Genomic DNA, 9,944 nt, shown 5'->3' with positions numbered 1-9,944 from the left:
TTGATTGTTTTGTTGTTGTGTAATTGTTGTCGGTAACGCGCCACATAGTATAATATCGTTGCCAAAATAAGTTTTCAAATGGACAAGCTTGCACCGTAAGCCAGTACTCTTCTTCGAGAAGCCATAGCCTTGCTTCCCTTGCACGACAAGCGCACGTCTTCTATCCGAAGCGTACTTCCTCTATAAATACCAAGTGAGCCTTCCATACTTCACTCAACCTTGTCTGTACAAACTCGACAACCATGAATCCCTACTTAGAAAACAATTTTCTTGTGCGCTTGATGGAAGAAATGGAAGAGGAAGAAGAAGAGTTGCAGTTGGCGAGGCACATGGTCAATAGGAGGCGACGTGCACGCAATGAGCGTCGTCATGGTGGTTCGATTCCAGGGCGTGTTAGGATTCATCGTGATCACATGAGCGGCGATGCAAGAATCCGAGCGGACTACTTTGGAGCCAACCCGGTGTACACGGATGCTCAATTTCGTAGGAGGTATTTACAATTAACACATTCTTTTTACCATGTACAAAACTTCATGACCCCTATTATGACACATGAATTCTATGGTAGGTTCCGGATGCGTCGCCATGTCTTTGAGCGCCTTGTTGATGTTGTGCAACAAGTGGATCCTTATTTTATTCAGCGTCCAAATTGTGCGGGTGAGATTGGTCTTTCTGCTCTACAGAAAGTTGTTGCTGCTGTTCGAATCCTTGCTTACGGTATTCCAGCTGATGCCGTTGACGAATACGTACGTATTGGGGAATCTACTGCTCATGAGGCATTGAAACACTTTTGCACGGCCGTCCAAACCGCGTTTGCTCCGTATTATCTCCGTGCACCAAATGCAGAAGATATCGCACGCCTTCTCCAAGTTGGCGAGTCACGTGGGTTTCCTGGTATGCTTGGTAGTGTTGATTGCATGCATTGGGAGTGGCGTAACTGCCCAAGTTCATGGAAGGGGATGTTTACAGGGCGTGGTAAACATCCTACCATGATCTTGGAAGTTGTTGCGTCGTATGACCTGTGGATATGGCATGCATATTTTGGTCTGCCAGGTAGTTGCAACGACATAAATATTCTTCACCGTTCAAACCTTTTCGAAAGGCATCTGAGCGGTGACACACCTCCTGTTTCATTCACTGTGAATGGTCACACGTACAATATGGGATATTACCTAGCAGACGGGATTTACCCTGACTGGCCCGCATTTGTGAAGACAATCTGTAACCCCTACGACGTTAGAACCCAACACTTTGCAACAATTCAAGAGTCTGCTCGAAAAGATATAGAACGAGCTTTCGGTGTACTCCAGAAGAGATGGGGTGTGGTCCGTGGACCTGCATACGGTTGGAGTCCTGAACACATTGGGGACATCATGAAAACATGCATAATATTGCACAACATGATAGTAGAAGACGAAGGTCCATTGTCTTTGAACACAACCTTTGAAAACATCGGAGTGCTGGCAGACACAACTCAAGGTTCAATGGAAGAGCGCAACGACTTCGTCAATCAAAGGTACAACCAACTGAAAGACCGCAACAAATATACTCAGCTTCAGGTAGATCTGATACACCATCACTGGGCGCGACATGGATCCAGAGTTGCATAGGACGCAATGAAACAAGTTCTGTCATGGCTGTTCTTATCTACTGTCGAACTGTCTTTGTTTACTTTACATTGTTCTACTGTCTGTGTTAGTGTCATGTGTGTTCTACTTCATGTGTCAAGTGTGTGTACTGTGTTTCTTAGTGTCCAAGTGTCGTAGTGTCTCATGCTGCTGTTTGAATTCAATAAGAAGGAGTACTACTGTCATGCAACCACATGTGTGTACAAATGCTACACAAAAACTGCACCAAGCTCACAGTTCATGAAACCAAATAGTTCAACACATATAGTAAAACATTCAGGTACAAACCATGACAAATAGTTCAAAACAGTAACTTGAAAACAAATAGTTCAAAGACGACCTAAAAAATCTGGTACAAACCAGATTACGATCTGACGACAGCAACCTCACAGTAACATGTCCGAGTACGCCTCATTCATAAATGACAAACAAACATATTAAGTAAGGAACCTTCACTGGCCAGATGATGTAGACCCAGTAACCCTTGCCAGTATCTCTTGTTGCTTGGCTTCATAGTACTGGCGGAGGAGAGAGTTACATTTGCTCAAATCCATGCTTAAGATCATTATCTCCTCTTCCTTGTCCTCCTTTAGTTTCTGCCTTTCAAGCCTTAATTTCTCTAGGTTCAACTTCTTCTTTTCAAGGAGCAATTTCTGCCTCTCATTTCTGTTCATTGAATCCAACTTCTTTTCCTCAGTTGTAACAGTTGTTTTGTACACTGACAGGCGCTCCAAAGAAAGATCACCCATGCGTGTCATAAACTCAGAATCTGATGAAGATGTGTCCACAGATTTAGTCCTCTTTGCCTTTTCCTTCGAAGAATCTCGACCAAGGGGCCTCTTAGATGTGAAGCTTGATGGTACATATTCTTCTGCATCCAAATCGACAGTGTTAGAATGTGTGGGATTAGCGTTGGCTTGCTGTTGTTGTTGACCCATGTGGTTGTCCATCCATTTTGGTTGGTCCTTAAGAATGGCCCAATAGTGTAAAAAGTGGAAAGGCTTCTTCTCAATTGCTGCAAACCTAGAAGCTGCCAGTGATGTCTGCCACATATAACAAATGGTTACAACAGGAACCTACTAACAAACCTCTAAATAGTGATGTCAAAATGTTACATGAAAGATTTACCTTGTCTGCGTCACTGAGTCCACTAGGATTCTGTCGGAGGACTGCCATCATGTATCCAGCAAAAGTGGAACACTGTGTTTTGATAGTATCCCATCTACTCATCAAAGATTTTGTGGACCTTTCTGGCAACGTTCCTCGTCTTGAGTTGTATGCTTGAGTAATTCTACTCCAAAATCCTTGACGTTTCTGGCCTGTGTTAATAATGGGATCGCAACTAACAGCAAGCCATGCATGGCATACCCTTGTGTCCTCTTTAGCAGTGAAGTTTGCTAGCTTAGTTCTTTGAGTTGGCTTTTTAGTAACAGCTGGTGTTCTTGAGCCCTCTGGTTGCCCATCAACTGGAAATTCAGAGTATTGTGTTCCGATAGGCTGCTCGTCAATCTGGCTAAGGAAGCTTCCATATTGAGACATCACCTGGTTCCAATCACTCCCCATTCTATGCAATACAGGCAGATGAAACATGATATAAATGAGTATGTAGGCATCATGTAACATGGTATAAAGTAAGGCAAACATAGTCCAAGAAAACACATTAATTATTGTAGTAACTGAACCGGATTCAGTTTACATAGACCAGAACATTAAACTCCCCCAAAAGCATGATCATACCAACCGACAAGTACACCTGAACATAGACCTAAACATGCTACAATACTTGTACTGAAGTTTAACCTAGAACACTAGTACGGATATGTGTCGTCGGTTGAGTAGTCACGACCATCGTCGTAGCCCACAAGGTCTTCATACTTAATTGGTGACTCTTCGTCTATCAGTAGCTCGTCTTCTGAACCATCTTGTATGAGAAGCTCCTCTACTGCTTCCTCTTGTTGTGGATGTTCTTTCACTTCACTCTTAGCCATATTTTCTACCTCCCACTGAGTTTGCACTGCTACGTCTTCAAGATCCTTGGCGAGGTCGTCAATCTCAACTAGTGCTCGGTTTAATTCGTCGAGCAAAGGTGAGTTGAAAGGCCGGAAGGCTGATTTCACGACATCAACGATGTCACAACTACGCTTTTGAACAACTCTGAGCAGAGTAGCCAGTGCTTTACGGAGCTTTTCGTTCTCCGAATCCATGGCTACATCAAACACAGTGTTGAATTAGTTAACACCGACTACAATTTATGTATGCTATACAAACTACTCAATCGAAGGGATTCGAAACTGAGTACAGAGTTAAAATTTGCAGATTAGGTTACCTGTTGCATCTATGTCAACCTGTTATAAATTTGCAGATTAGGTTACCATGGTCGCATACAAAATTAATGTTGAGTAATTTGAATCTGGACAGAACCGAATCATAGGGGACGAACAACCCCCCAAACCCGAAATGGATCCCGCAAATCCGGTCTAAATTGAAGCATCCGGACACAACAATAAGCCATTGATGCATGAAATTCATGCGCATTATTTACAATGCTCAAGATCGTAAACCCTAAACATCCCAGAAACCCTAATCCATACTACCCAATACGAACAATACAATACGGTAATGATTAAGTACTAAACAAAAAAGGATTTGTGTAGTTCGTACCTCGCTGTTCGCGGATCTGCCTCGGTGGACCGAATCGAAGACGAAGACGACGGCGGCGAGGAGGTTCTCTTCCTTTTGTCGGCTGCCTTCGACGAAGTCGGCGGACGACGAAGCCTTTTGCCGATGGCGACTCTCCGGCGACGAACAGGGGGAAGCTGGCTTGGATCTTCGGTTGCGGGGGGTCGCGCGGCCTCGGTTCCAAGGGGTGCGAGCTCTACGCCGACAGACCCGTCTCCGCACGGCCGCTTCTCGCCCTTCTGCCTCGATGCCGGCGGCGAAGCGCGCCGGATCGAGGGCTCGGCCCCGGAAGATGCAGTCGCCAGCGCGGGGTAGGAATGCGGGGAAGTTTCCTGGCGGCGGCTGGTGGACGAAGAGCGCGGATAGCGCACTCCCGGAGCCCTCCACATTTAGAGTGTCTGCCACATCCTCTAAAATTTAGAGGACGGAATAGAGTGCCTTGCTGGAGCCATAGGGGACCTGACAGTCCTCTATATTTAGAGGACAGGACCCTTTACAGGGTGTTGTTGGAGACAGAACTTAGAGACCGCAATCCCCACTAAAACAAAGCAGCGTCACAGCGTTTCTGCAAAAATAAAAAATAAATCCACACGCGCATCCAAGCTTTCCACCGAAGGATACAAAGGACAGAATTTAGAACCTTTTTCCTTAGCCAGCAAGGCCGTCAGACAGCAGTCCTAGAAGGTATTCCAAAAACACAATGCCCCGAGAACCTGGTGAAAGCGAAGCCCTAAGTACCAGAAATTGCTCAAAGTCACATAGACGTAGCACTGCCCTTCAGATCAAACCCAATGCTCTTTTTGGTGATTGACAGTATAGGTCTCCTGAAACGCAGTGAGGAGATTAGTAATGCCGCTACCAATTTGCATGGCCAAGACAAAAACAACTCGTACAAATTAGATCGCATACATGGCGGACCGACGTTAAGAGCAGTGGGGGCACTCAATTTTGTTGATTTAGCGGAAGTTTTACCTTATTTACTATAATCATACAGGCTTATTTGTAATTAACCCTTCATTTAGGCCCCCACTCAAAATTAGGCCCCCACTCATATTTTTGTCTAGGTCCGCCCCCTGATCGCATACAGTGTGTTTCGGGTACAAAATGCTGTTCTATAACTTAAGCGGACTGAAAAATCAGGGGACAACGATACATCAGACATTGTAAACCACACGTTAGAAAATAAAATATTCCCTGATATCTTTTTTTTTATTCCCAGTAGGATGAGTAATGAATGTTAGAAGTGCATGCAAGGTGCATAAATGGTGTACACAATAACAACAAAATGTTTAAAGGGGAAAAATTAGGTTTGCCCTATATCATGCAGCCAGTCTATCAAAAAAAAAAACTCGACCTGCGGGGTAAGATAACCCCGGGCATCATATTAAGATCTTAATATGGGATTTTTTTACCTCCAGCCTAAAAGTCAAACTCAAGATCTGAGGGATGCTACTCAGACCCATGGTTATTAAAACGGTAAAACGTTAAAACGTTATGAACCAACTTTTCAACGTTTAAATGTTTAAACGAACGTTGAAACGTCTTTTCAGACTTGTTATAGAATTTAACCGGCAGACAATGCCTCGCTATTTGTTGCCATTCAAATTCACTGTCACCAAATAGAGATTGATTCAACAAATTAACTGTCAGCAGAACTGGGCACTGGTGGCGGCGGCTATGGGCACTGGCGGTGGCTATGGACTGGGCACTGTCAGCACTCAGCACTGTCAACAAACAAATTAATTCACTGTCAGCACTCAGCAGAAGCAGAACTGGGCACTGGCGGCGGCTATGGGCACTGGGAGCTGTGGGCGGAGGTAAGAGGGAGGAGGGAGGAAGGGGGGCCGGCGACCGGCGGCATACCTGGCGGCTATGGAGTCTCTGGACGACGGTAGCGCCGTAGCGGGCAGCGCAGAGGACGTCGGCTGGGCGGCTGAAGACGGCTGTGGAGGCTTAGAATTTAGGGTTTGAGGAATGAGGACAGCTAAAGGCCCAGGAAGGCCCATTAACATCTAGAACGTCCAGAAAACGTCCAAAACGCCGTAAAACGTCCAAAACGCCATAGAACGTCAGTAAAACGTCCAAAACGGACGCTCTAACCCTTTTTCATAAAACGTGCGGACGTTCTAATCCTTAATCGTGTTTTACCGTTTAAGCGACGCTTCAATAACAATGCTCAGACCACCTAACCAACTTGGCTAAAGGCCCTATGGCTGCAGCCAGTCTATCAAGTATCAAGAATGAACCTCTAACTTGCAGAGCTGCCATTACAAGACAAAACTCAGGATATAACTTCAGTAGCGCCATCGTGGCACATGGGCACCAAGGCCAACTGAAAATCAAACCACCACACAATTAATGATGATGATGAATCGCTAATTTGCAGAACTATCCAAAAGCATATGACTAACTTCATTTTGGTTTTATATTAAGCCAAATAAAAACAAAACTTGCTAACGAATTTGGCTCCTTCAAAACTAAAAAAAATACTAGGAAATCACAGTACAAAGTCCATAAAATTACAGTAGAAAGACCACATAAACATGTATTGTTAAGAACCAAAGGAAACAACTCAAATATATTACCACCCTTTTTAGTCCACTATACATTTCTACTTATCTAGCTAGATGGGATTTCAGAACTAGAACACCGCCCTTCATAGATGCTAATGAAGTAATGATAAAGATGTTCATACCAAAATGTAAAGAAGTTGCAAGAATGAATTATGAAGATGGCAAACCTTAGAAGAGATCCTTCACAGCACTAGTTACCAGAACATGTCTTAGCACTTTCTCTTTCTCTTTCCCTTTGTCATGTCGTCAAGGAGCTCCCACTGGTGTTTTCCAGCGCAGCTAGAAGCATAAGCAGCAGCAAGACCTGGGACACTCATCTCGTGAGGGTGCACAAGTTTATCCAGAAGATTATCATTGCCCATCGATGCAATAGTTAGGAAGCTTAAACTAGAACTCATCAATCCCCTGTTCTTGAGAAATTTCATCAAGTAATACCGCGGCAACAACCGACGCTCCACACTATGCAATAGCAGCACTGGCCGATACACAATGACTGCCATCTGCAACCCAACAACACCCATTAGAAAATCCAACTTTTTATGAACCCTTTCCGGAGTTAAGCTCAGGATATTCGGCGCCTTCCTCACTGCTGATGCTATATCATCCCTCGACCACCCAAGCTTCTCAAACAGCTGTATATTACTGTCGAGCTTCTCACGGTTCAAGATCGCAAACCTCATGAACGCGAAAGGGAAAACCCACGATCCCTGCTGGATTCCAAACTCTGAAACGCGTGCCAGAGTTTCCTGGAGGTGCTCAGTGCTCCTGACAAGTATCCGGGACAGGAAAGTGTTGGGAATATCGGAAATCTCCATCCCGCATCGCTGAAGGAGGGCCAGGTTGGGCATGGCAACCTTCTCGAGGTTGACGCTGAGGAGGTTGCCGTTCATCTTGACGAACCGCAAGAGCTCGTCGAAGGAGCCGAAGAGCCCAAGCCAGAATTCAAAATTGCGGAGGAACGAGGGGCTGCGGAACCGGATCTGGGCGGCGATGACTACCTGGCCGACCTGGTGGCTTGACAGGCCGAGGCTGCGGAGCTCGGCGACGCGGAGAGACAGGGTCTTCCCCACGTCGGTGCAAAGGAGTCTGGGATCATTGGCGATGACGGTTGTGAGGTCGGTGCCGGAGATGTCGAGGCCCGCCAGGAAGGCGAGGACGACGTCGGGCTTCGAGGGAGACCTGAGGTCGAGGATCCTTTTGATTTTGGATGCCTTGAGGACCTGCTCCCTGGAGAGACCGCATCTGGCGACGAGGTAGTCGGCGACCGTGAAAGGGTTGCTCGCGGTGGTGGCGGCGGAACCGGAGAGGAGGCGATGGAGGGGGGTGATGCAGGAAGAGGAGCGGCGGGACGAGAAGAGTAGATGTGGAAGAATGCAATTTCGAAGGCGGAACATAGCGTCGGGAGCGACCGGCGGGCGGCGCCGGGAGGGATTGTGGTGAGATTGCGCCTTCAGCCTTGCAACTCCACAACCGAAGCATCAAATTTGGGCCGTAGCCTCTCATCCAGATTTCAGCACTTTTCATCACGCTCCAACCCAAACTCTCATTTCAACTGTCCCACAAATTTCAAATACAGAAGTGTGGCTGACCAACCAACATGTTTGGTTCAGCTTTTTCTGAAAGATTTTTTTTAGAATATGAATTTATACATAATCCAGCTGTTCTAAATATTACAGAATTTACGTGTAGAGAAAGATAAAGGGTTTCATATATATTGATCACTTAATTTTGATCCCTTAAAGGTATCAAAAGACAAGACAACATAATTAGATCAAGCTTCATCTCTATTCTTTTAATCTCTCATTCTCATGGAGAAGGTTTGAATAAAATGATGAAGATGAAAAAGCGAGTAAATAAAATGTAAAGAATATTGAAGTTAAATGAAGTACAAGTCAAAGATATGACACATAATTCAACCTTAAAAGATACTACTTTCTTTCCCTTCTTCTATACTTAACAAAAGTCTACATGAATACCTTAGGCTTTGTAATATTACAAGAAGAAGGTAAAGAAAGTACAACTTCGTAGTTAGAGCAGTGAATTCCTTTCTAACAAAAATCGTGTACAATGCATGACAATGTTCCTATATTTATAAGCGTGGGGTATAGCTTCGGCGAAATTACAATCGTGCTCTCAATCTTATACATTTAAGCTATCAGATACATTGAGGGTAATGTTATCTTTTCCTTTTACTGTCTTGATCAATAAGTGTTGAACACTTTTCATAATCTTACTCGGCTTCGTCACTCATGCACGCACATTATTTGTCCAAAGTTGTTGTCTTCGTGTCTGCGTCTATTAGCAGTTTTAGCTGAAGCTAACCTTCGTCATTGCTCATGTAGCATATGAAACAAGCTAAAAATATTTGTTGAGTTAGTGTTTTGAGGACCTTCGAAAGAAGAAGGCCCCCAACAGTAGCCCCTAGTGGTGCTAGTTTGTTTTTCATAACGAGTTTAAACAACGAAATAAACGAAGACTTCGTGCCGAAGGTCCAAAAATACCTTCCCGAGGTTAGTGACAAAGCGTTGAAACTTATCATGCTCTTCATTAGGGTCATGATGAAGCTTCTTATGATTGTCGTGAGTTCACCGAAAGTGGGCGCCAATGTTGGTCACTTGATTTTGATCCCTTAAAGGTATCAAATGACAAGGTAACACAATTAGATCAAGCTTCATCTTCACCCTTTTAATCTCTCATTCTCATGGAGAAAGTTTGAGTAAAAGGATGAAGATGAAAAAGCGAGTAAATAAAACATAAAGAATATTGAAGATAAATGAAGCACAAGTCAAAGATATGACACATGATTCAACCTTAAAAGATACTACTTTCTTTCCCTTCTTCTATACTTAACAAAAGTCTACATGAATATCTTAGAAGGTAAAGAAAGTACAACTTCATAGGTAGAGCAGTGAATTCCTTTCTAACAAAAAGTGTGAACAATGCATGATAATGTTCCTCTATTTATAGGAGTTTAGTGCCTTTTTCTCAATTTGCTTTAACTACTTATTCTCATTGCTCATACAAGATGATGTTAGTCCAAATACAATGTGTTGAGCACTTAATC

The 9,944-nt window shown here is 44.2% G+C and overlaps 2 protein-coding genes across 3 annotated transcripts; both read right to left on the bottom strand.

Moving 5' to 3' along the window:
- Positions 1-1,849: 1,849 nt before the first annotated feature.
- LOC114574134 (uncharacterized) lies at positions 1,850-5,131 on the bottom strand. Its single transcript, NM_001369653.1, has 4 exons — positions 4,948-5,131; positions 4,290-4,872; positions 2,757-3,192; positions 1,850-2,671 (listed from the first exon to the last, which is right to left on the bottom strand). Exons 2-4 carry the CDS (start codon positions 4,694-4,696, stop codon positions 2,081-2,083), a joined length of 1,434 nt encoding a protein of 477 aa, NP_001356582.1. The 5' UTR covers positions 4,697-4,872; positions 4,948-5,131; the 3' UTR covers positions 1,850-2,080.
- On the bottom strand, positions 4,937-8,362 carry LOC100193811 (uncharacterized). Of its 2 annotated transcripts, NM_001369652.1 has the most exons (2): positions 7,048-8,362; positions 4,937-5,131 (listed from the first exon to the last, which is right to left on the bottom strand). In NM_001369652.1, exon 1 carries the CDS (start codon positions 8,272-8,274, stop codon positions 7,090-7,092), a length of 1,185 nt encoding a protein of 394 aa, NP_001356581.1. In that variant the 5' UTR covers positions 8,275-8,362; the 3' UTR covers positions 4,937-5,131; positions 7,048-7,089. The 2 variants fall into 2 exon arrangements, with proteins under 2 accessions (NP_001356581.1, NP_001132366.1); NM_001138894.1 differs by lacking the exon at positions 4,937-5,131 and having other exon boundaries at positions 6,712-8,343.
- Positions 8,363-9,944: the final 1,582 nt, after the last annotated feature.

This window comes from Zea mays, chromosome 1, assembly GCF_902167145.1.
Source record: "Zea mays cultivar B73 chromosome 1, Zm-B73-REFERENCE-NAM-5.0, whole genome shotgun sequence".
Taxonomy (NCBI): Eukaryota; Viridiplantae; Streptophyta; class Magnoliopsida; order Poales; family Poaceae; genus Zea; species Zea mays.
The sequence above is the reverse complement of the archived record's forward strand: the minus strand, read 5'-3'. Positions and strand labels throughout refer to the sequence as shown.

Excerpts from the sequence above, each read along its gene's own strand:
- LOC114574134 (NM_001369653.1), bottom strand. The coding sequence starts at position 4,696 with ATGTGGAGGGCTCCGGGAGTGCGCTATCCGCGCTCTTCGTCCACCAGC. Across the intron at positions 3,193-4,289 it reads GCAGATCCGCGAACAGCGAG|AATGGGGAGTGATTGGAACC; the intron begins GTACGAACTACA and ends TGTATTGCATAG. Across the intron at positions 2,672-2,756 it reads GACTCAGTGACGCAGACAAG|ACATCACTGGCAGCTTCTAG; the intron begins GTAAATCTTTCA and ends TATATGTGGCAG.
- LOC100193811 (NM_001369652.1), bottom strand. The coding sequence starts at position 8,274 with ATGTTCCGCCTTCGAAATTGCATTCTTCCACATCTACTCTTCTCGTCC.